General features: G+C 36.5%; 1 protein-coding gene across 1 annotated transcript; it reads left to right on the plus strand.

Moving 5' to 3' along the window:
- Nucleotides 1–1,615: 1,615 nt before the first annotated feature.
- LOC116123181 (ankyrin repeat-containing protein NPR4-like) lies at nt 1,616–9,345 on the plus strand. Its single transcript, XM_031408988.1, has 3 exons — nt 1,616–1,620; nt 8,026–8,488; nt 8,575–9,345. Exons 1-3 carry the CDS (start codon nt 1,616–1,618, stop codon nt 9,343–9,345), a joined length of 1,239 nt encoding a protein of 412 aa, XP_031264848.1.
- Nucleotides 9,346–26,776: the final 17,431 nt, after the last annotated feature.

Consider the following 26,776-nt stretch of genomic DNA (forward strand, 5'->3'; position numbering starts at 1 on the left):
TCTTTTCGTTTGATTTTTTTTTTTTTTTTTTGTTTAAATATCTCCTAATTATTTTTGAAAAACCACATGAGAAGTAAATAATTAATACATGTTTAAATAAATAATAAAGTTCTGGGTGGGTTAATTATTTTTAATGGTTCATCCACCAATTTATTTTGAAAGGAAATGAATTTTTTTTCTTCTAAATTTGCCAATTCAGTAAATGATGAGTAATAACTATGAAGAGTTTTAACTCGAGGTAAATAGTGTCTTCATCTATATATAATTTGTATATTTAGTTTATTATAGAAGCTCAGTTTGAATGAATAAGTTTAAATTTATAATATCGTTCTTGTTTCTTCTTGAAAGATTATTGGTGGGAAGGTCAACATAGCATCAAAAAATTGTATGGGGCTGTGTCTCAGGATGATTGGAAGACAGCAAAAAAAGTTTATGAGGGCCGTCCATATTATACAAAAGCTCAAATATCAAAAAAAGGTGACACGGCTCTTCACATCGCAGTTGCAAAACAGTCCTCTGTGTTTGTCCAAAATTTGGTAAATATAATGAATCCAGAGGATATGGCAATTAAAAATCATAATGGCAATACAGCTTTTCATCTTGCTGCTGCATCGGGAAGCTTAGAACTTGCCAAGAAGATGTTTGATAAGAATAGAGAGTTACGAAGTATCCATGGTGAAAAGGAGATGTTGCCCATTAACATGGCAGCTCAGTCTGGCCATAAAGAGCTGGTTAACTTCCTTTATGAAGACTTCATTTCTATTTCCAATAATGAGGATAAGTACTTAAATGAAGAGGATCACTACAAATTGATTCACAGTTTGATAAGAACTGGTATATATGGTAAGCATTCATTATTATCTTAATTTTAATTGACTTTTACCTCGTAGGATATAAACTAAAGGTTGGGGTTAGGGAAACCTCCTGAATTTTGTTCTCTCTCTCTCTCCCTCTCTTTTTTACATTGACATAAACCCTTAGCTTTCATTTCAGTATAAAAGATCTAATTAATTGTATATATAATCTATTTTATTATTATTTATCAATTTAATTTATTGACTCTTCTTTGAATTTAATTTACTTTAGGGTTGAATTAAGCTATCCCGGATGATTTTGATTGTTGTGTTATCAGATATTGCGCTGAAATTGCTGAAGGAGAAACCACAATTAGCCACCCGTCGTCATCAATCCAATGGGGAGACTGCATTGCTTATCTTGGGTCGAACTGTAAACAAATTCATATTCCATTTACTCATTTACAATACAATCAATTTCAGTTTAAAAACTCCATGGAATATATGCGGAAATAAATGACAAACCTCCAGCCATAGCAATTACTTTTGATCTTTTTGCTCCTTTATGAATTACAGGATCTTCCACTTGATTGCAATTTTTGGGTGATGGTTTTGGGAATCAAAAATTAAAACTGCATCAATGGGGACCTGTAAACTTCTCTTTCTTATATGCAGTTGTCTTTCCATCAAAGACAACTGCTCAAGAGAAGAGACACGACTTTAAAATCCACATCAGCACAAAAGTGTAGGACCTATGTAAAAGTCTAACATTCTCCCACTTGGTCCAAACTCTAATATAATCCAAAACACAAGAGATGTATATGCGGTATGTTCAATTAGAAAGAGAAAAAAGTACATGAATCATAGCGGTAAGTCCCTTTGAAACAAGTATTACCTTCCATGTATTACAATGCAATTCTCTCTTTCTAAATAAACGCTTAAATGTGGATATCACTTTATGAACAAACCTCAATGTTTGTTCCAGGTCCTCTAAATGTTTGTTTGCTCCAACCAAAATGTATACAACTTAAAAGAGAAAACAACTAAATTACAAAGTTTCAGACAATGAAAGTATTACCTCTCATAGTGACAAAGCGGGACATAGTCCCATTTGCACACATGATCCTTGAACGTCTTTGGTGGCATGCCTTTCGTTAGAGGATCAGCAATCATCTGCTCAGTATGTATGTGTTCAATGAGCACTTCTTTGGCTTAACGTGCTCCCTATTGCTAAGTATTAATGTCGATGTGTTTACTTCGACTTCCACTCTTATTATTCTTAGCAAAGAATACAGCAGCTGAATTGTCACAATATAACTTTATTGGCCTAGAGATAGACTCAACAACTCCAAGCCCAGAAATGAAACTTCTCAACCAAATACCCTGTGTAGTTGCCTCAAACAGGAAACAAACTCAGCTTCCATGGTAGAAGTGGCAAATAAGATTGTTTGGCACTTCTCCAAGATATAGCACCTTCGGCGAGCATAAAAACATATCCGGATGTTGTTTTCTAGAATCACGCATCCAGCGAAGTCTGAGTCTGAATATCCGACGACTTCTAAAATGTCGACGTCTATAAGTAAGCATGAAACCTTTAGTTCCTTAAGATACCTCATGACCTTTTTGCAGCTCTCCAATGATCCAAACCTGGATTACTTTGATATCTTCCTAACATGCCACTGCAAAAGCGATGTCAGGTCTAGTCAGACTTGAGCATACATTAGGCTCCAACAGCTGAAGCATAAGGAATAGTTTTCATTTGTTCCTTTTCAATCTCAAGTGTAGGACATTGGTTCAGATTGACTGTCACACCCTTAACAATGGGTGCTACACTGGTGCAATCTTTCATCCTAAATCTCTCAAGAATTTTATTAATATAGGCTTCCTGAGATAGTCCCAAACATGTCGAGACCTATCCCTATGAATCTTAATGCCAATGCATAAGACGCCTCCACATATCCTTCATGCTAATGTTGAGAGAGAAATTGTTTCACCTCATGTAGCAAACCCAAATCATTGGTTGCAAGGAGAATATCATCACATATAACACAAGAAAGTGATTTTACTCCCACTGACTTGTGTGTATATACACTGATCCATGACATTCTCTACAAAACCAAAGAAGAGATAACAGTGTGAAATCTTAAATACCACTGTCGGGAGGCTGTTTAAGTCCATAAATGGACTTCTTAAGCTTGCAAAACAAATGCTCACCATCACTTGAAATGAACCCATCAGGCTGTTCATATAAACCTCTTCTCCAAATCTCCATTGAGAAAGCTGTTTTAACATCCATTTGATGTAAATCTAAATTGAAATGGGCACTAATGCCATTATGATACGAAAAGGATCCTTTTTAGAAACAGGAGAAAATGTTTCTTTGTAATCATTCCTTCCTTTTGCGTGAACCCCTTGGCAACAAGTCTAGCCTTGTATCCTCAATGTTGCCTAATGAATCCTTTTTGGTTTTAAATACCCATTTACAACCAATAGGTTTCTTTCCAGTAGGCAAGTCAACAAGGTCCCAACTTTATTATCCGCCATAGAATTCATCTCATCAATCATTGCATTATACCACAATTCGATTTACTGTTGTTCAGCTTGTAAAAACGTGTCTGGATCATCCTCATACCTATGTCACATCAGACTCTTGCATATACACTTCATAATCAGTAGGAATTGCTGATTTCTTTGTTCTAGTAGATCTCCTTAATGTTGTATCAGCAGTCTCTTGAGACTGTTGCACAACTGGTTGTTCCACTTGTATTGGAGGTTGTTCAAAATGATCTTCTAAAACAATCGCATCAGAATTGATTTAGATTGAGTGGTTCTTCATTATTCACCCTGTTTGGATGAACAACCAATCTTTTACTTGATGTAGAGGCATTGTCTGAAACATCTTTTCTCAGAGACTGAGTCTCTGATTTGATCACTCCCACTGACCACATCATTTCAAGAAATTGGCATTTCTTGATTCAACAATTCTACTGGAATGGTTAGGACAATAAAACTTATATCCCTTGGATTTTTCTGCATATCCAATAAATATGCACTATAGTCCTAGGATCTAACTTCCGTTCTTGTGGATTATAACTCTAACCTCAACTGGGCAACCCCAGATGCGTAAATGACTAAACTTGTTTTCCAACCTTTCCAAATTCGAATGGCGTTTTGGGAACCGCCTTAGTTGGAACTTGGTTTAATATATACGCTGCAGTTTTGAGAGCTTCAATCCACAAAGAATGAAGTTTGGAGTTACTCAGCATACTCCGTACCATATCCATTAATGTTCTATTTCTCCGTTCTGCTACACCATTCTGAGATGGTGTGCCGGCAAGGTGTACTGAGCCACAATACCTTGCTCTTGAAGAAATTTAGCAAATGGACCAAGTGCTTGTCCTATACCAGTGTATCTACCATAATATTCACCACCTCTATCAGATCTCACGATCTTAATTTGTTTTCCACATTGTTTCTCTACTTCTGCTTTATATATTTTGAAAGCATCCAACGCTTCATCCTTGTGATAAGCATATAGAGATACATAATTGTGAGTAATCATCAATAAGGTGATGAAATATTTCTGACCACTAGAGCTCATGTCAGGGCAACAAATATCTGTGTGTATGATTTCTAAAAGTTCAGAATCTTTCTTGGCACCCTTCTTGGATTTGTTAGTCTGCTTTCCCTTAATGCAGTCTACACAAGTATCAAAGTCAGTAAAGTCAAGAGTTTCAAGACTCCAGCATTTACCAACTTTAATCCTATCAATGGAGATGTGTCCTAATCTCCTATGCCACAAAATGAAGAGTTTTCATACATAATAGTACGTTTCATACCAGTGTTAGCATGTGAAGTCATAAGACTATAAGGAACAGTATCACTTAAATGAATTTTAAACAAACCATCAACCAATACCATTTCCACATAGATGAGTTCTTAATTAAATAAAAGAACTCACATAAAAGTTGAAGAGTATCCACATGGTACAAGTTTAGAAACTGAAATTAAATTCCTAGAAAAACTAGGAATATAAGGTTCGTTCCAAATCCAAACATAATTAGTACTTAAAATAAGTCTATAAGTTCCAACAGCTCAACACGTGAAGGCATCCTATTTCCTGAATAGATGCTGCATTCACTTCCTAATGGCTTCCTTTGATCCAGAAAACCCTGTATGGTATTAGAAACATGGATTGTAGAACCAGAATCAATCCACCAATCATTATGTGAAACACAAATCATATATTTCATAACACACAAGAGATAAGAGTTACCTTTCTTATCAAGCCAGGCCTTCCTCTTAGACATCCTTCTCATGTGTCCCGTCTTTTTACAGAAGAAACACTTGATATTGTCCTTATTACCTTTGCTCATACCTCATGCAGCTTGCCTTTTCCCTTCCACTTCTTATTCTTATTTGAAGCGTACTTGACATTTCCTGTCACCAGATGTGCTGTTTCTTCACTTCCTGAAGCAGCCTCTCCTCCTCCTGAACACACATGGTCAAAAGCTCATTGATTGACCATTTATCCTTCTGTGTGTTATAAGATATCTTGAATGGAGTATAATGAGACGAGAGAGAGTTCAGGACATATGCACCAGGAAGTCATCATTAATCACCATCTGAAGGGATTTCAACTGAGCAGCTATGTCCCTCATTTTCATAATATGCTCACGGACTCCTTTAATACCAGTCAACTTCATGGATGTCAATCTACTCATTAGGATGCTTCCTAATACCTTGTCTGTATTTCAAACTGTGCATGAATTGCCTCCATAAGATCCTTGACTTTTCACACTCCGGTATCGACCCACGGATACTATCGTAATGTGAGATTTGATGAACATCATGCTTAAACGGTTGATCGCTCCACCTTTCATACAAAGCAATCTCAGCTTGAAGCTAGTATCTGTAGGTGTTGGTGGCTCTTCCTTACGAAGCATAGTCAAGATCTATGCACCCTAAATGAAGAGGACAGCCTCTCTCCGAGATTTGTAGTTATCACCATTTAAATTAGGAACCTTATCCTCAACCATCATCAAAGTTTGTCAACTGTAGGTAATTCAATAACATGCTTAATAATAAATTATGAGGCACAAACATCAAGAACAAATTATAAGTTTACCAATGTAAAACAAATAATAAATCATAAATGAATCGATATATCATAAAATCTCCCTGTGGGTAAAGACATTACATATTATGATTCATTATCCTTTAATGATGAAACTAGAAATTATTAATATTTCATAATGCCTGTGGGCTAATTAAGAAATAAGAATAATTTTTATTTCATCCCTAATTAATCATAAAAATATAACATTCCCTGTGGGTAAAATGATTATACTAATATGATTAACTACAAACGATGTTATTAACCTTAATATGATCACAACTAATATTTATAAATACATATATTATAATAATTTAGATGCTGCGGCTACTCTAAATTAATCAAAAATATATACGATCATAAAACACCATATAATTTATAACATGAATTTGTATAATATAACACAAATCAATGCAAGCATAATACATTATTTATGCATAAAAAAGTAATATATAACATAAAAAACCATCATATAAGCTGTCACCGACTTCCACGCGCCACCGTGACCAAAGGACGCGCCCCCACGCGCCGCCAGAAGGCAGCACACTCTCTCACGCGCCCCCACGGGCTCTTCACGCGCCTGCACGCGCTTACACGCGCCCAACCCTAAACCCTCACGCGCCTGGCGCAAGCGCAAGTCTTGCACGCGCCTTCACGCGCCGGGTCTTGACCAGGGTCGGGTTTACCCGTTTGACCGGGTCGGTTGATCCGGTTCGCCCCATTAGACCGGTCCGTTGACCGGTTTGACTCGTTGACCAGTCCGTTGACCGGTTTGACCCGTTGACCGGTCTGGGCTGTTGACCAGGTCGGGTTTGACTGACGGGTTTGGGCTGAGTTGACTGGGCTGTTTGACCCGGTTTGACTTTTGTCTTTGACCGGGTCGTTTTGACCCGTTTTCCTATTGGGTCGGTTCTTCTTGACCCGGTTTTCTGCAACTTTTACCCAGATTTTCCAGATTTTCAACAGCCCGTTTCCGGCCATTTTTCAGGCGTTTTCGATGGGAAACTCAAATGTGGACTTATAAAATATATCAGTGACATCCCAAATGACAATTTCGTCCTAAATCGATGCCATAAATGGCTTCCGAAAACACCCAAACAATAACTACCAACCAAAACTTTAAACTAGCATAACTTTGCATCCAGAACTCCGTTTTTGACAAATAATATACCGTTGGAAAGCTTTTTCAACAAGGATTCCAATGACATCAAAATCGAAAACAAATTCTATTTATAATAAAAGTTATGCTTGATTTACAGTACGGGTTTTAATGGAAAAATCCTAATTTTATGCAATATTTTTCAGATTTGCAACAAACAACTTTATGCTAGGCAGAGATTCATATAATGCTCTGATACCAAATGTAAACAAATTCATATTCCATTTACTCATTTACAATACAATCAATTTCAGTTTAAAAACTCCATAGAATATATGCGGAAATAAATGACAAACCTCCAGCCATAGCAATTACTTTTGATCTTTTTGTTCCTTTATGAATTACAGGATCTTCCACTTGATTGCAATTTTTGGGTGATGGTTTTGGGAATCAAAAATTAAAACTGCATCAATGGGGACCTGTAAACTTCTCTTTCTTATATGCAGTTGTCTTTCCATCAAAGACAACTGCTCAAGAGAAGAGACACGACTTTAAAATCCACATCAGCACAAAAGTGTAGGACTTTAATGAAATTATATTACAAGTGTAGGACCATAATGTAAAAAGTCTAACACGAACACCTGTATATGCCAATAAAAAAGGTTATTTCCTCTACTTTTTAAAGCCTTAAGCACGTCTTTATTAGTCATTTGCTAAATGTCTTGGGTTTCACATTCCATTTTGACACCATGACCTAACAAACCTACCGATCTATTTTTTTTATTCTGTTAAAATTTTACTTAAATCAATTTAATTGTACATATGTGCTGCCTCAACGTCAAATTGCTTCTTTTCTTCGAAGGTTGAGTTGCAATTTCTGAATTGTTTTGACATTCTTAATTTATAAAAAAATCATTTTATACATAATCAATCACTAAATATTCTCTTATTTCTAGCCTTTTTCTCTTTCATTCTTTCAATGTCTTTACAAGATATGTCTTTCTTCAATTTTAAAGATCTTTAAAGCCTCAATTTTTCTGTAAGCTAATTGAAGTTGGCTCAACCAAACCTACAAGTTCAGGTAGCGACAAGGTCCGCCAAGAACGGCCCCAAAAGTTGCCCCCAGAAGCAGTTGAATTAGTCAAATGGCTTTTGCAACAAATCAAAAGTTTAGATGAAATTGACTACACGGTAACATTTGATGCTGTTGAAAAAGGAAACTTTGATTTTCTAACCATAGTTATTCGTGAATTTCCTGATTTGATATTGAAAGTTGACCGAAAAAACCATAGCATATTTCACGTTGCTGTTTTGAATCGCCAAAAGGAAATCTTCCGTACCATTAATATTCAGCAGATAAGTTCAGCATTGAAGAAATTTATTCTTCAGCTCAAAGATGACGAAGAAAACAATATCTTGCATTTGGCTGGAAAGATGCCATCACGAGAACAGTTGCAGCAGGAGTTCTTTTGGTTTAAGGTAAATATTTACATCACTCTTCTGTACATGAGTAGAAAACAGTTTTTTTTGTTCATTGATAAGATTTTTTGTATCAATAAATGTAGGAAGTGGAAAGGATTGTGGATCCAATGGATGTTGAAGCTGAAAATAAGGATAAGAAAACTCCTACAGATCTGTTCAATAAGAAGATGACAGATTTAAAGAAAGAGGGTGAGAAGTGGATGAAGGAAATTGCAAATTCATGTATGATTGTGGCAACACTTATTACCACAGTGGCTTTTGCTGCAGCTTTCACGGTGCCAGGTGGCACCAAAGATGACACGGGGACTCCTCATTTCCTTCGGAAAGTTTCCTTCATAATTTTTGTGATATCAGATGCAATAGCGCTGGCATCATCCTCTTGGTCCATACTAACAATCTTATCCATTTACACCACACGATATACAGATGAAGATTTTGTTATGTTGCCTAGGAATTTGGTTGTTGGACTGTCAACACTATTCCTATCAATAGCGGCAGTAATGGTGGTGTTTTGTGCAACTATTTTCATTGTCTTCAAAGATGGAAAGATTTGGGTTCCTACTCTTGCTAGCATGATTGCTTCTTTGCCTGTCATATCATTCACCAAGCAACATCAGCAACTCTTTTATGGTGTAGCCCGTTTGACCTTTGAAAAAAGTTTTCTTGCAAAGACAGGTAAACACTCTCTTTTCGACGATGATGACAACGATGAAGGGAAATCATGGAACCTTAAGGAGCAGAAGGACGCAGCATGCAGGAACTTTCTTTTGAAATGCTGGGACTTTATACATTATAGGTGCTCCAACTTCCTTGAGGAATGCTGGAACTCTACATATAGTAGGTTCTTTGATTAATTATAGAGATATGTGCTCAAAGATAGTAGTTGTAACAATTTCCATTTAATAATAGTTTATATCTATCAACTTATGCTTGTCTTATGGGTAAGATGGATCCAATATCCCTCCCATACTTGACCTATATAACTTCTTTAATAAGTTGGCTTTTCAAACTCAGTTTCAGGTGGCAACAAAAAGATGCACCCACCAGCAGTTGAACCAGTCAAACATATTTGGCAACAAGTTATGTTGTTGGGTGACTTGGAGATATCACAACTAATCGAAAAACCTTTATTTGATGACGGAAAAAAAGGGATTGTTGAGTTTCTAACAGTACTTATCAATGAATATTCCGGTTTGATACTAAATAACCATCATGGCTGGAGCGTATTTCATTATGTTGTTTGCTATCGTCAAGAGAACATCTTCAAACTCATACATGAAATAGGTTCATTTAAGGATTTCATAGCTACACTTATAGATAAGGAACTGCAACAATATGTTGCATTTACTAGATGAGAAAGTAAGTTAAGAGAGTTCGCTTTGCTAATTTAGCTTGTGCGATAAAAACAAAAACAATAGAACAAACTTCACAAGGGTGAACAAGAACCTTAAACATAGAGATTGTGAGGTTGAGTGGTTAAGATCCCTTTTAATCTAGTAAAACAGGTAGTCTGTCTGTCGTGGACGTAATCATTTTTAGTGAATCATGTAAGATCGATTGTGTACTGCGCATGGTTGTAGTTTGCTTGTTGGTTGTGATATTAATGGCATTTGTATAACTATGGTTCATTAAATCCGCCCATAAGGTGTTCGACAAAAGTCCCAAGTGAACACAAGTGCATATTAATATGTTTTCGGGCGCACCGTCAACGTATATACCATATCTGACTTTAGTATTGGTATTACGTTATTCTGAATATGCTTTTACTGCTCTTGGCAATGACTTTGCATTCGAAAAATGAGTGTTGAGTATGAATTTAGGTGCAAATTGGAGCTGCTCTTTCATTGTTCTTGGTAAGGATTTTGCATTGGAAAAAAGTTGGTGATTTGAAAGCCAATACATTCAGTACATATACAAACATGATTATATGAATGAAGAAACAATCTCTTAAATTTCAAGGCCTCTGTATATATCAGTGTTGGTATGATTTTCTCATCAATTTCAACTTCCCCTTTTTAATAGCAAGGAATATAACATCATTTGGTTTTCCAACTTTGCTCTGCATTTCTTCAGGTAATGTTAATTTAGATGATGACGAGATCCTTCTTGATTGAACAAATTCTGCGGTTAAAACGTCTGAACTCAATTATATGTATTTTGTCTTAATTTATTATGGTTGATCAATATTCATTTCTCTATCTACATTCCAAACAATGGCAAATACAATCTAGTTGTGGTTTGTTCTTCTAGATTAGGGGGTGACTTCTGAAAGTTTGAAGAATTGTATTTTCAATTCATTGATTCATCACTACGAAGTTACATCCTTTATATAGAGAGTATATGATCTCGTTAATCTTCTAACTATATCAATTACAGATTACACAATATTTTGTCTAACATAATTAGGAGATTACATAATTTCTAGAATATTATGAGATCATATACTTGACATAACTAAAGCATTACAAAAGATTTACACAATATTTTGGAAATCTCAACACTCTCCCTCAAGTCGATGCGTAGATGTTACACATGCCCAACTTGTCTAAAACTTGTGAGAATATGCATTAAGAGACATATCTAGTAAGGATGTTAGCCAATTGATCCTCTCATCACATCTTGGACAATTCAATAATCTTTTTATCCAATTTTTCTTTGATGAAAAATCTGTCAACTTCAATATGTTTCATACGATAATGTTGAATTATTGGATTATGAGTAATATCACATGCTACTTTGCATAACTCAGCTGATGCAGGATCTTAATAATCAGTCTGCACTTAAATCTCTTGGCTCTTTACATAACTTTGTTGGTCTGCAGGCCAAAACAACAAGAATATGCATTCTTGTGGCTGTTGATTGCATTTGGACGGACTAGCCTGATTTTCAATCCTAGTTTCAAGAGCTTGAGTACGATTGAATAACTTTATCCCCTGTAGTAGCTCAGTAGTTGCAACACCGGTGCAGTAGTTTTTCTATTTTCATTTTTAAGTTCTTTAGATTTTTTTTAAAAAATCTTTTGCCTTATGAGTGGTTGAAAAAATTTCTTTTTCAACTTTTCCTTTTTAATTAATACAACATACGATTACTAAGTTCTTGTTAAGTCTACCAGTCATTCTTTGTTAAGTGTTCTTACATTGAACGATTTGCAATTTGATAATATCCCTATATATAATCGAAAAACCTTTATTTGATGCTGCAAACGAAGGGAATGTTGAATTTCTAACGGTACTTATTAATGAATATCCTGGCTTGATACTAAAAGTTGACCATCATGGCTGGAGCGTATTTCATTATGCTGTTTGCCATCATCAAGAGGACATCTACAAACTCATACATGAAACAGGTGCATTTCAGGATTTCATAGCTACATTTACAGATAGGAACCGCAACAATATGTTGCATTTAGTGGATGAGAAAGTAAGTTAGAGAGTTCGATTTGCTAAGTTAGCTTGTGGGAGAAAAACACAAAGGGTAGAACAAGCTTCACAAGAGTGAGCAAGAACCTTAAACACACAGATTGTGAGGTTGAGTGATTAAGATCACTTTAATCTGGTGAAACAGGTAGTCTCATGTGGACGAAATCATTTTTAGTGAACCATGTAAAATCGATTGTGTATTGTGTGTGATTATGGTTTGCTTGTTGGTTGTGATATTAATGTCATTTGTATAACTTTGGTTCATTAAATCCACTCAAACAAGGTCTTTAATGTATTCTGTGCGATAGTCCATAAGGTGTTCGACAAAAGTCCCAAGCGAACACAAGTGCACATTACTAAGTTTTCGAGTGTGCTGTTAACGTATATAACTTATCTGACTGTAGTATTGGTATTATGTTATTCTGACTATGCTTTTATTGCTCCTGGTAATGACTTTGCATTGGAAAAATGAGTGTTGACTATGAATTTGGGTGCAAATTGGAGCCGCTCTTTCATTGTTTCTGGTAATGACTTGGTACGCTTGAAACTTGGTATGGAAATGGAAGTATACCAATTATAATAAGTGTATCAAAGCTTCATTTTACACAAAGGTCAACTCAGTATGTATGTATTAAACATCCACTATCTGTAAACCAATTATAATAAGTTATATCTATGTCAATTCTGAAAAAGATCCATTACGGGTTTAAGTCTTGACTTTTGAGTGTATGCATGCCAAGTTCTCTAATCTATATCTCTTTCTCATTTTTTTCCTTTTCTGCTTGACTGACTTTCAATACTCTCACAGCATGTCCATGCTCATTTACTTTACTCAGAAGATGAGCAGATAATTGATTTCAAATATTTCCTCATCTACTGCTCTCTCCAAGATAATTCTTTTTCTTTTCTTGCTCAATTTACCCTTAGCTTAGTGATACAATATTTCAGCATCGTTTAACATACTTTATGCTACTATAATTTCTTTCACATTATTATCGCTGATTATTAATATATTTTTGTATGTTTGTATAGAATTCATTTCCGGCTATCAGTTTTAACATTAAACTTTGTTGGTTGAGTTATATTCATAGTTGGGATTTCGGGCTTGCTTCTGAGCTAAGAAATGACAACTGAAAGTAATTAACATACCCAGAACCATTCAATTACGAAATCTAATCTCAATCATGTTATAGCTCAGGATGGAAATGGAGAGACGGCTCTTCATCTATTGGCAAGGAAGCCTCTGGCATTTGTAAGTAGGAGTCAGCTTGGGATTTGGCAGAGGTGCATTTACTCATTTTAGTGCGATTCTAATTGCTTCAGTAGCTTGTGTTCCTGTCACCTTGTTTGCCCTGCTCTAATTCCCTCTTTTTCTCTGATATGATTAGTCATTTATACACAGTCTAGTATTTTCTCTTGTCCTAGCCATCATTTCTTTTACCAGCTCAATCCAGATAATCTCCGGTGAAGTTAATAGGAAAGTGGATTGCATATTGTAACTAGTTCTGCCTATAACATTACTTTCTTGAAAGAAGAAATTCCGAGTATATAATATGGTTTGTATACCATCTTTTAACTTTGATTCTGACAACCTTGCATAGGACAATATATCTTCATATTTTGTCTTCTGCATCAATGAAATTAATGCGTCAAAAGCTAATTTGATATGAACATGTCAACTATGGTTAGTGGTGACCTATCATCGAGTTCTCTTTGGAATAATAATTTAATAGCTAATTGACTTGAAGTCTTTCTTTAGAATTTTTTTCTTTTTGTCAAAGTGATCAAGAATGTTAAAATTATCTGACATCTGTCTACCACTGCTTGACCAAAATTATTGTTCTTTGTAATTTTTATTTTTATTTTTCTTTCTAAGTGTCAGTTTCACGTAGAAGTTAAAATCCTTGACAGGGGAGGTTGAAAGGAATTGCTTTACTGCTTATGTCTCCTTGTCGTCTTGCAGATATTTTTGATTTTGCATCCATAAAAGTTAATTAGAGGCACCAACCGAAGAACAACGCCTTTGTGTATGTGCAGAAATTTATGAACAAATTTCATCAAGGATTTAAGGGAAGCAGTTAAATGTTTGAAGAAATTTAGTTCTTTTCATGCAAATTCTGAAAGCGATACTCAAGGCAGAGAAACTAGGATTGAGGAGATTAAAAAGATGGGGCAACTACTAAGTCCACAGTGATGGATTTGACAGTTGAGGACAAAAATTGTTCGTCTTACAAAAATACCTACTGTTAATTAATTAAATCTCAAATAAAAGTTACAAGTTTTGGTCATCATGTAAAACCTGGAGAAAAATCGGCCCACGAAAAGGGCACCTAAAGTTCAACCTACAGGGAATCGTGACAGAGATTAAAAAAAAAAAAAAAAAAAATCACTGGGTACAAAAGAACCCGCTGAAGTTAAAGCTAGAGGAAGTCATGCCTCGGTGGCTGAGAACAAGAAAATGGCCACAAGAAACCACCTAAATTTCAAAGTCGAGAAATTTCTCTCTGCCTTTCCTCTGTTTCTCTCCTGTTTTTCTTGCCTTTTTCTCACGAAACAAACACAAATCTTATCATTGCCCAGCTTTGTCGCAACAGAAAAATAGTAAAGAAAATATCATTTATGAGTTGTCTGTATCTTATAATAAGACAAATCGAAGAGATTTAACGTCTGAGGCTGTGGATGGATGGAAATATGAGTTCATATGATTAGAACCATATCTCTCTTACAAATAAGAGTGATTGTTCTTATGATGAATGCTACTATATTTTCCCTTTATTAGTCTTTTCGAAAATTAAAAGTACCATAGAGTATTAGGATGAAATTTTTAATTTTATACTATAGAATATTAAATATAGTCTGTGGACAACTTTATGTAATAAATCCACTTTCATATATTTTAGTCATTATTTGAATATGCTTATACTGTTGTAGTGTGTCGTTAATGTCTATATGACTGCAAATTTTGTTTAACATCTGGAGGAATCTGAATATGCCTTGCCAATAGTAAAAATGGCTGCTACTGGTCACTTTTTTTCATTTTGACCAGAGACTTTTTCTTTACGAATAAGTGATCTTTAAGAAGCAATATACAATAATGAGTGATGCCATTGATAAATGAAACTGATATCTGACCATTTAAACATACAAATACCCCTCACATTTTCTGATTTCATTCCACACACAAATGCAATAAAAATGAAAAACCGAAAAAAGCTTTAAAAGAAGATAATATTTAAGCACTTGTCCTTAAATTCAACATCCAATAAAATTGCTGGTCATCAAATCAGAGGCAGTGATATGAGTTGGATAACCATTGACAAAGAATTCAGACAGGAACTTCACTCTCTAATCAAGGAAGAAATTACTGTGCATGAGGGTGCTTGCAGATCATGTACAAAAACCAGGAAATTCCTGTATTTTGGATCCGTCTCTTTCAATTCCACAAACCTTGACACAATATCTTCTTTCTATAGACCCTGTTGTCACTGCTAGCCCCACTATCAAATGTCACTGCAAATAACTTACGATCTTATATCACAATCCATTTGACATGTCATTATAACCTCTGAACTCACATCTTCTATGTGAGAAGAATCAGTCATAAGGAAATTCAAAGTCTTTCAATTGCCAATCTTCATCAATAAAGTGTGTTGTCAAACACAAATACTCAGAATCACCTGTAGTAGCCCACCCATCAGGTGTCCCCCTTTTTTACCCGATCAAAGTCATTCCACACAACAAATTTTAAACTGCTGGAATTGACAATGACTGCATCTGACATATCCCTTGCATCAATCTGATCTTTAACACTCTGCATAAAAAACAAACGAAATCCATTATTTAACAAAATAAAAACCTGGTAATCATGGAATTAATACAACCTTCATTACGCCCTAAAAGAGCAGCAATGAGTACAGGACGCCAAAAACAGTCATTAAGAAAAATAGCTTCAGAAGAAAAATTAGAATAAGAATGTCAGGTACACTTTAAAAGATGATTATAATGAAGCCCTTGTGATTGCCATTATTGCCAGCAAGCTTTACATCAGTGGCTTTAAAGACTCCACTGCTGAAATCCCTCAGTATCTTGGTGGAGAATTCATAACTTGCTACTTTCCTCAGATATCGCCACTTTTCTCCATCCACAGCGAAGATCCCATGACCCAATAGATCTGCAGAACAAAAAGTAAACAGCTTTTGATACTAAGAAATCAACAAAAAAAAAAAAAAAAATACCCTTTTGGAAGGCCCAGTAGGGATTGTCGTCGTTTTTAAGACACGGCTAGCTGGTGGTCGTCCGTTGGAATGCACGGCCGGCTAGTGGTGGTCGTCCGTTGGAATGCGTGGCTGGTTGGTGGTAGTGGCTCGTTGGAAGGCGTGGCTGGTGTGGTGGTTAGGGTTGCATATGTTTTGACGGAGAGAGATTTCATTAGGAGAAATTTTCCTGGTTAGGGTTTGCAAAATTTGGCAGAGGATATGATTTGGGATTGAATAATTTTGGGAGGGATTTGATTTATTGTATATCGGCAAATTGGAAAAATTTGGTTTGAAAAAAAACTGTTTTTATGTCTTTTAGTTTAGGGCATTAAAAAGGGTTAGGGCCCACTCGCCATGCGTCACTGACGTGGCGTGTCACACATGGCATGACACGTCAGTCTGTATAAATTCTTATTGAGGGGAGTTTGCAGAAAATAGCATTAGTGATTTAGTGCTTTGGTCCTACACGCAAAAGTCAAAACTCTAATGCCCTTTTCCGCCCCTTGAGACTCAAATTTCCTTTCCGCCTTCTCCAGCTCCGTTACTCTTCTCTTTTCTTCTCAACATTATCGAAGTCAACCCAACTTTTCACTTTTCAGATTTATCTCTCTTCAGACAAGCTTCTTTTCTTTCTCTCTCTTTTTCTTTTTAATTTTTAGGGTTTTGATGGCTTTGTACTTGGACAGATTCTAATTTCTGAAATTCTTAATACAAGTAAATTATTCATGTTGTTGTTTCATTTTTCAATTTCTGGCCTGTCAACTTCTAACATCTCCATCTATCTACTTTTTAAGTCTTTCTAGAAGAGTAGCATTGTTCTCATCCTCTCCACACTCCACTTGAGAACTTGGGAGCTCCATTAATTTGCAGTTTCAGATTGCGTCCTAGCAAGGTACTAAAAGAGATAGCTCTATCTTTCAATCCATTTCTATACTATCAGTCTGTTGATTTGTTGAATACTAGTTTAGATCTTTCTTGTTTTCATCCAACATATATAAGATTCGGAAGTATACATGATGCACGAAAAATTCTTGAAATTAATATAATTACTTTAAGATTTTTGATTAATATCAAAATTTGTGAGATGTGCTTAATAAACTCGTATTTCAACATAGCCTTAACTAGACTCCAATGAAAGTTCTATGTGAACAGAACTATTATTCACAACGACATCTCATAATATTTTATTGTATTGTATGGGGAAACGAGTTGTATAGCCAGGATTGTCAGGGTAAATATTTTTTCAATTAAGTAATATATTATAATTTAGTTGTAAAATATCATCCACTTGTCTTTGGAAGTGTATATAAGTTAGTTCAGTTTTTCATCGCCTTGAGCCCCGATTATTGTTGTCTTTCGTTGAACTATTGAGGCCTTTCTTTCTAAATATTGTTTACAAAGCTGAAGATAGCAGGCCACACTCCAAAAAGAGGTAAGTTTTTTAACCCACTTTTTCAATTTTAAATCTAGCTAGTTTCATCTGAAAATATGTAGGCTTATAATAAATTAAATTTAACTTTACATGATCTAAATTACCTTGCTGTATTTATCACAAAAATGGATACTAATGATCAAGTGACGGTTGACATCCCACCTCAGATGGATGAGTTACATGAAATTGAGAATGAGCTTGTGACATCTCCTCAAGAACATAATGGTATGATTCGAAATATTATCTTATAAATTGTACTTTTACATTATATATATAAGCGCAAAATAAGTATAACAAAATGTTGTGGAATCAAATAGCGATGGATATATGGACTGTATCACAAAATCAGTCATCTCATGAAGAAATAGCTGAGATCAGGGCATCTCCTCCAGATGAAATTGGTACGTTATGATATTATGTTATAGATTGCTTATAATTTTATTCTATACTTCTAAAGATGCATTTTTTTTTAATGTCCTTTTATTTTTAAATCTTTAAAGTTCTTCATAATCATGTAACATTAGAAATAATATCTTTTAACTTTTTTCCTCAAATTCGTCAGATTGCATGCTGGAAATCAAATTAAATAATTCAAAACAAAAAGGGTTTGAATTATATAATTTAAAAAAAATTAAAATCTAATAAAATTAAGAAAAAATAAATAGAAGTAGAAAAAGGGTTTCAATAATTGTTTATGATAGCAACAACTTGAGAAATATTATATTTAATGAGAATTTGGAAATATGTTTTGTTAAAGAAAAAAATGAAAAAGAAGTTTTAACAAATTGTATTTTGAGTATAAAAATTGTAAACACAAAATGAGCATAAAATTTTGGCACAATATAAAAACATTTTCAAAATCAAAGTGGGGTCAATTGCCCCTCTTATCCCTTGATAGCCCCGCCTATAACAATCAACCCCCTCGAGATTGAAGTCATGGGTCTGACACTATATATCTAATATGGAAGGAATGTATATGCCGTTTATTCTTAAGAAGTAATAGTGCGAAATATAGTTTTCTAATAAATTAAATTATTTTCATCTTCATCTTTGTGCTGCTTGAGTTGCTGTCATGTTATTTAATTATATCTTTTCACTTTCCTAAATTGCGTTGTAATCAATAGTTTAACATTTTATACATACATATCGTATATTCACTTATATTTTTAATAAGTATTTAATTTATTAATACTAAAAATATTTAAAACTAAAACATTATAATATCTATTTGTCAAAAATATGTAGTCTTATAAATTAACTAAGTTCAGCTTACATCTAATTATGTAAATACATAAATTTGCTTACATGGTTTTGATAAGAGCTTGAATGTTTATATTTTATTAGTGATTTAATTGGTTTATTTATGGAAAAATGTGTTTAAAATATGGAATTTGGATTATTTCTTTCATAAATACCATTTATGGGATCACGGGTGCATGTTGAGTGTTTTCAGGATCAAACAGGTTGTTGAAGGGAAAAAAATGATGTCGATAGGATTCACGACCCGTAGGAACAAACGGCACAAGAATCAGGATCGAAATGAGGGAGTTGTGGCACATCGAAGATATTACAAAAAATCTGGAAATTCTTTATCATGAGTATGTCTCGATGTTTCTGTCATAACTTGAGTTGTAGAAGTCAGAATTTGACGATTCTGGTGGCGTTCGAAAGCTTATTTAGAGAGCTACAATGTTCGTGTTAATGACTTCATCTAATTCTGAAGATTACGGATGCTTTAGACAGAAAGAACGATCGCCGCAGCCATCCATTCTTACCGCCGCGGCGATGGGTCACGGGTTTATGTTAATTCATTACCCTAATCCGGATCTGAATGGGCTAAATTTTCTAATCTTTTTCCTAAGCACGATCAAGAACCCCGGAGATATAAAAGAGAGTTTTTAAGAAATTAAAGGGGACTTTTGGAGGAGGAAGAAGACGGCTATCAAGTTGGAGATCGGGATCCTGAGAGCTCTCGTTCACTGATTAGAGAAGTTTTTATTCTTTTTCTTTCTTGAATTGATGTCATTGAACAAAATGATGGATTCTGTTATTTTCATTATGAACAAATTCTCTTTTCTAGGGCTACAAATGTAGCCCAATTTATGAACATGTGTTGACAATATTATATTGATTTTATATTGAGCATGATTTCTAAGTTTTATTATTGTTAGACCAATCGTCACAGTCTAAAAATTAAACCTACAGTCCCGTAGTTAGCGGTAAGCAGGATCGAATCCACAGGAGCAAGACTAACAACCTAATGTATTTTAAGTAGCGAAAATGAAATTGGCAATGGATTAATGAAACTAAATAGACTAAATGCAAATAATGAAATAGCGCAATTAAAACTAATGAAAACTTTATAATAAAAATGTTGCCGTTACGTTTTGGTCCGACACGAGACCGACTCACACAAGTCTCCTCCACCCTCTACGATCCCCTAAACCTACAAGGCAAGGTAAATCAATGAAATGGTTTCCCGACACTCTAGGTATAATCTATCCTGTCTCACCCATCACTCAAGTTCGTTGTGTTAAAACTATCATTGAACGTCGATAACGCTACAAGGCAATACAACTAGTTGGTACGCGATTAACAAATACAATCTGTCAACACGTAATATCCAATCAACCAACTTCACAAAAACCAACAATAGTAGAAATTAAATAAATCCAAACACAACTCAATTACAATCGATGCAAGTAATGTAAGCATATTCATCTTTTTATTCCAAACCAAGGTTTATCATTCAGCAAGTTCTATGAAATATTAAATCACAATGGACAACAATATTGTCACAAATTATGCCAAATCATATAAGTATCGAAATCAATCATGAAACGAAAACAAATATAATCCAAGCACAATACTACCAATGTCCTATATCGGCTCATCCAACTATCGAGAGCTGATGAGGAGAGTCGTGGAGTCAATCCCGATCTCGCCTATGCCGTAACGACAACCGGAGCTTAGCCGCTCATGGTGGTGATGACGGAGGCCGAAACGGTGGAAACGGAGCTGACCATGACGAGAGGAGTAACCGACAGCGATATGATGCAAAAAGGGGCGAAAACGCCCAACGGACAGCCCGGAATACGAACAGCCGCGGTTCGCCGGAAAACGTTAATTTTCCGGCGGGTCTCCGGAAAACGTGGCAAATGGATCCGAAGGTACCATGGAAAGCTCTGGTGATGGGGAGTTCAGATCAGGTCCCGGGAGGTGAGAAGTCGCCAAATGAGCAGGATCTGGCCTGGAAGATGAGAGATCGCGCGGCTAAATCACGAATTCCGCGGTTTTCGCGCGGCTGAAGCTAGGGAAGTGTAGATCCGCGTGGGGGAAGTGAGATCTACCCTTGGGAGCTGGAACGTCACCGGAAAATGGCCAAACTGCCGGGAAGACAAGATCGCGGTGGAAGACGAAGCGTCGCGGCGTGGTGGTTCTCCGTGGTGGTTTGCCGTGGTTTTTGCCGTGGCTTTGACATGATGATCTGTGGTCGAGGAAGATGAAACGTCGCCGGAGTCGCCGGAAATGAAGATGAAAGGTCCGAAAAGTGAAGATGAACAGCCCCCTGGACGCGATCTGCACTTTTTTCTTTTATAGCACATATTGCAAAATTTCAGTTTAGTCCCTGCACATTAAAAAGTGACAAAATCAGCCCTTTAAAACATGACATTTTACCCCCTAAACAGCATAAATGAACAAAATCACCCTAATCCATAAACCAAACCTAATATCAACTCATATACTTTCCAAAATCATTCCAAACATGTTAAATTCATAAGAAAAATATTAGGAAGTGATTTCATGAATATTCATAATTCTTTAATTGTCTCAATATACCTCATTTTAATCACAAATGGGGTATTTTTATCACCAAAATAGAGTCACTTTCATGACTCTAACACACTCCCCAACTTACTCTTTGCTCGTCCTCGAGTAAAGTTAAAGGAACTCTTTCACATTCTCACAAAACCAACACACCATATTCATCAACAACCAAGACATTCATCAAAAGGTAAAGTGAAGAATTTGAACATAACAAGTAAATAACACAATCCTAAATAAAGAACTAAAGTTTCTGTCAAGATTTGCCTATCTCCATTCAAGCTTCTCAAACCACATTTCTATCCTATCATAATGTTAAAATTTCATGCAAAACTCCCCAACTTATGTCCACGCAACATAATGCTCATTTTCCACACAAGATTTTGACATATAATTTCTTTTTCATTCATCACCCTTTTTTTTTTTTTTTTTTTTTTTTTTTTTTTTTTTTTTTTTTTTCTTGTCTTAACTTCTTAAGCTTTCTAAAGGTCCGTGTAACGGGCTTTAGGTCAATGACTCCCAAACCAAACGGCTTATGGGCACTAAATGTAAAACACTCCTCGGACTTACTCACCCGAACCAACTAGCTACAAGTCAAGACTTTATTTCTTTATTTCTTTTCTTTTTTTATAAAGCTCATGATCTATGTAATGATTTCTTAAGCTTTCTAGAGGACCCATGTAACGAGCTTTAGGCCAACCACTCCCAAGCTAGATAGCTTTAGGGGATTAGGTGTAGAACACCCCTCGAGCGTACTCCCTCGGTCAACGGCTACAAATCATCACCAAATCATCAAGCAACATTTAGCACTTTTAATACAGGCAAGTAATAAAGAAAATTCGCTCCATGGGCATGTAAAGTGTGTGGAGACTTGCATAAACACTAAAACACATGACATTTACACAAAACAGTGTCTAACCACAATTATGGACAAACCTAGCACAAAACAGAACCAATAGTTCAATGTTTAAAACCATGTTGCACAAAAAATTTTCAAAACCTCACAAAACCTTTCAACTAGCACTTTAATTGCTTCTAAAATGTATTATGCATGAATTCATGAAAATTTTTAAAAATAACTCACTTTAGTTCACTTTAACCACTTTTGGACTTACAAGAATAAGATCACATATTTTCAACAAAAACATCATCATGCCACAAAAATTTAAGCACACTCTCCACAAAAGCATCATCAATAACACTTCACAAAAACTCATCAACACACTTCACAAAATAAAATTAAATCAACACTCCCCAACTTCAAATGTCATTGTCCTCATGCCCCCACACACACCTCCTCCCCAACTTAGCATCAAATGACTCAAATGGCAATATGATCAATCATAAAAAAATTGTCCAACGATTTGAAACAAGAAATCTAACAATACAAGCATATAAGGTGGAGAGATACACACCTGAGGAACAATGGTGGGGTTGTCATCAACAGAGTTTTGTGAGCATGCAAAAGCGTAGCCTTGGACTATTAATGAGTTCCCAAACAGACAATCCTGCGAAGACAAACACACAAAACATAAAAGCAATAAAACATATTTACAAAGATGGGTTGCCTCCACAAGCGCTAAGTTTAAAGTCTTCAGCCGACTCAGTGCACTGACAGGGCTAATGTGTTTCAATAAAGAACACTCCTCAATCACCTCTCCATCATTAATGCCATCGACATAAGGTTTAAGTCTTTGGCCATTCACCTTAAAAACTTGTCCTTTTTTTGGGTTTCGGATTTCAACAGCTCCGTGAGGGAAACATTAAGAACAATAAAAGGGCCATCCCACCGTGACCGAAGCTTTCCCGGAAAGAGGCGAAGCTTAGAGTTAAAGAGCCACACTTTTTGATTAGGAGAGAATGACTTCCTAACAATGTGTTTATCGTGAAAAGCTTTAGTTTTCTCTTTAGAGATGCGAGAGTTCTCATAAGCTTCGTGTCTTAGCTCATCTAACTCCGAAAGTTGGAGTTTCCTATGGTCACCGGCCGTGGTCATATCAAAATTGAATTTCCTTGTGCCCAATATGCTCTATGTTCAAGTTCTACGGTAAATGGCATGCTTTCCCAAAACCTAACCGATAAGGGGACTTGCCAATAGGTTACGATATGCGTTCGATAGGCCCAAGTGCATCATTCAGACGCATTGACCAATCCTTACGTCGGGCCGTACCATTTTCTCTAAGATAGTCTTAATTTCCCTATTAGCACGTTCCACTTGTCCACAGTTTGAGGTGTAAGGTGTGGCAACTCGATGGTGTGATGAGTACTTTTTCAATAGTGAGCCAAAGTGCCTATTGGTGAAATGTGACCACCATCACTGATGATGGCGCGGATGACCGAATGGCTAAAGATGTGCGATTGAACAAATGTTGACGCCACCTTATGATCATTGGTCCTAGTGGCAATGGCTTCTACCCATTTAGACACATAATCAACTGCAAGCAAGATATATTCAAAGCCAAAAGATGAGGGAAATGGACCCATGAAATCAATACCCCACACATCAAACACTTCCACAATCAAAATAGGATTCAGGGGCATCATATCTCGTCTACCAATATCCCTACTTTTTGACATGAAGTACAGCACGACAATAAAGAATGCATCACGAAAAAGAGAGGGCCAATAGAAACCACACTGGAGGACCTTTAAGCTGTCCTCTTGCCACTATAATGCCCACCACAAGCATAGAATGACAAAATGCAAGTACACTACTAAACTCGTGGTCGAACACATCTCCTAACATCTGGTCCGCACACACCCTGAAAAGGTCCGGGTCTTCCCAAAATAATGCTTGATGGTTGCAAAGAAATGATCTTTCTGAGTTTTGGTCCACCCTAATGTAATTGTCCTACGGCCAAGTAATTGACTATATGGGCATACCAAGGTGCTTTGGATTGGGATATCGCAAACAATTGCTCATCCGAAAGATTCATTCAAACATTGGCTAGGGACAAACTCTGTAAAGTCTAGACAGTGGTCGCGACCACATTATCACTACCCTTTTTATCTTTGATTCTTAGATCAAACTCTTGCAACAACAAAATCCATCGAATTAGTCTAGGCTTAGTGTCTTTTCTGGCTAACAATACCTGACTGCAACGTGGTCTGTAAAGACAACTATCCTAGACCCAAGAAGATAAGACCGAACTTATCAGGAAAACCTACCGCAAGCAACTCTTTCTCCGTGGTGGTGTAATTACATTGAGCATCGGAGAGGGTCTTGCTTGCATAGTAGATCACAACGGGCTTTTTATTCCCCCGTTGGCCAAGGACTGCACCAATGGCATAGTCCGACCGTCACACATCATTCAAAAGGTAGGTTCCAATCAGGAGGTTGCATAATGGGTGCTGTGGTCAATGCTTCCTTCAAAATGTAAGGCAATCATACGAGTCATCAAAAACAAATGGCCAATCTTTAGCAAGCAAATCACACAAAGGCTTGGAGATCTTGCTAAAATTCTGGATGAAACGCCTATAAAATCCTGCATGGCCTAGAATTCTAATTTGTTTGACCGACGAAGGCGGGGTAGTTGAGAAATCAACTCTACCTTTGCCTTATCCACTGATATCCCCTCCTTGGAATACATGACCTAAGACAATTCCCTCTTGAACCATGAAATGGCTCTTTTCCCAACTAAGAACAAGATTTGTCTCTTTGCAACGTTTTAACACCAACTCAGTTTTTCGAGACAATCATCAAAAGATGTACCAACGAAAAATCATCCATGAAGACTTCAAGAATTGACCCACCATGTCAGAAAATATCGATAACATGCACCTTTGAAACGTTGCCGGTGCATTGCACAACCCGAAGGCATGCGACGAAAGCAACGTGCCAAAAGGACATGTAAACTGGTCTTTTTCCTGGTTTCGGGGCAACTGGTACTTGGTTATATCCGGAATAGCCATCCAGAAAACATAGAAACTTGCCCTGCGAGTTTTTCTAGGATTTGGTCAATAATTGGAGCGGAAATGATCTTTCCTAGTGGCTAGGTTGAGCTTCCTATAGTCAATGCAACTCTCCATCCTGTGGGAGTACGGGTAGGAATTCGCTCACCTTTTTCATTTTCAACAACGTAGGGCCACTCTTCTTAGGTACAACAGGGTTGGACTCACCCATTGGCTGTCGGATTAGGGTAATGATACCCGCATCAAGCCATTTGATCACCTCTTTCTTCACTACCTCCTTCATGTTCGGGTTTAACCTTCTTTGAGCTTCATGCACCGGTTTAGCATTCTCCTCACAAAATATGCGATGCATGCACAAAGAAGGCTAATCCCTCGCAAATCGGCTACCGACCAACCGATTGCTTCCTTATGTGCTATCAAGACCGCCACTATCTCTCCTCTTGCTCACTATCTATTTGGCGGCAATGATCACGGTAAGGTCTTGTTGGTTCCTAGAAAACATACTTTAGAGTATCAGGCAAGGCTTTCAACTCTAGACTGGTGGAGACTCAAGGGACCTCGGTTGTGTCGTCTTAACAAGGTGGTAAGTTTCATACTTGATGTTCCAAGGTCGACGCTCTAAGAGTGGGCGACCTAGCTATATACCACTAACCTCCTGAATCTCAGACACTACACTCAAGCTAGATATCTCCTCAACAAATGGATTCATAAGAGTGTAAATTGCATCATCACATAACATCTGTGGGGCGTGAGCCTCCACTAGACTGTCAATAACATCAACCATGAAACCACTCATTATCGTCCTCACGTGGTCCTAAACCAGCATTAACACATTAGTCTCAATTTCCTATTCCCAAAAGACACTTCCATCTCTCCAGTCTACAGTTAATGCAAGCTTTGCCGTTGCTAGAAAGGTCTCCCTAAAATAATCGGTGGCATACTTCCACTGCTCGTATACTCCATGTCTAAGACAAGAAAATCCACCGGAAAATATAGTTCCTCAACCTTAACTAACACGTCCTCAATTAAGCCCCTAGGCATTTTGACCGATCGGTCAGCTAACTGTAGTATGACTTCAGTCGACTTGAGCTCACCTAAGTTAACTGTTCATACACGGAAGTGGGTAATAAGTTCACGCTCGCCCCTAAGTCTAAGAGTGCTCTATCAATCGTGACATTACCTATCACACAAGAAATATAGAGCCTCCAGGATCCTTTAACTTTGGGAATGCGTTTGAGACAACCGCACTTATATTTTCCGGTAAATGTACAGTCTTAGGTGTGTGATTTCATTTTCCTCTTTTGCGTGCACAAGTCTTTGAGGAATTTGGCATAAGCAGGTACTTGCTTAATGGCATCTAAGAGTGGAATGTTAATCTGCACCTGCTAAACAACTCAATCATTTCATCCATCCTAGCGCTTTTCCTAGTAGTGGGAACATT

Source organism: Pistacia vera, unplaced genomic scaffold (genome assembly GCF_008641045.1).
Source record: "Pistacia vera cultivar Batoury unplaced genomic scaffold, PisVer_v2 Contig140, whole genome shotgun sequence".
NCBI classification, from domain to species: Eukaryota; Viridiplantae; Streptophyta; class Magnoliopsida; order Sapindales; family Anacardiaceae; genus Pistacia; species Pistacia vera.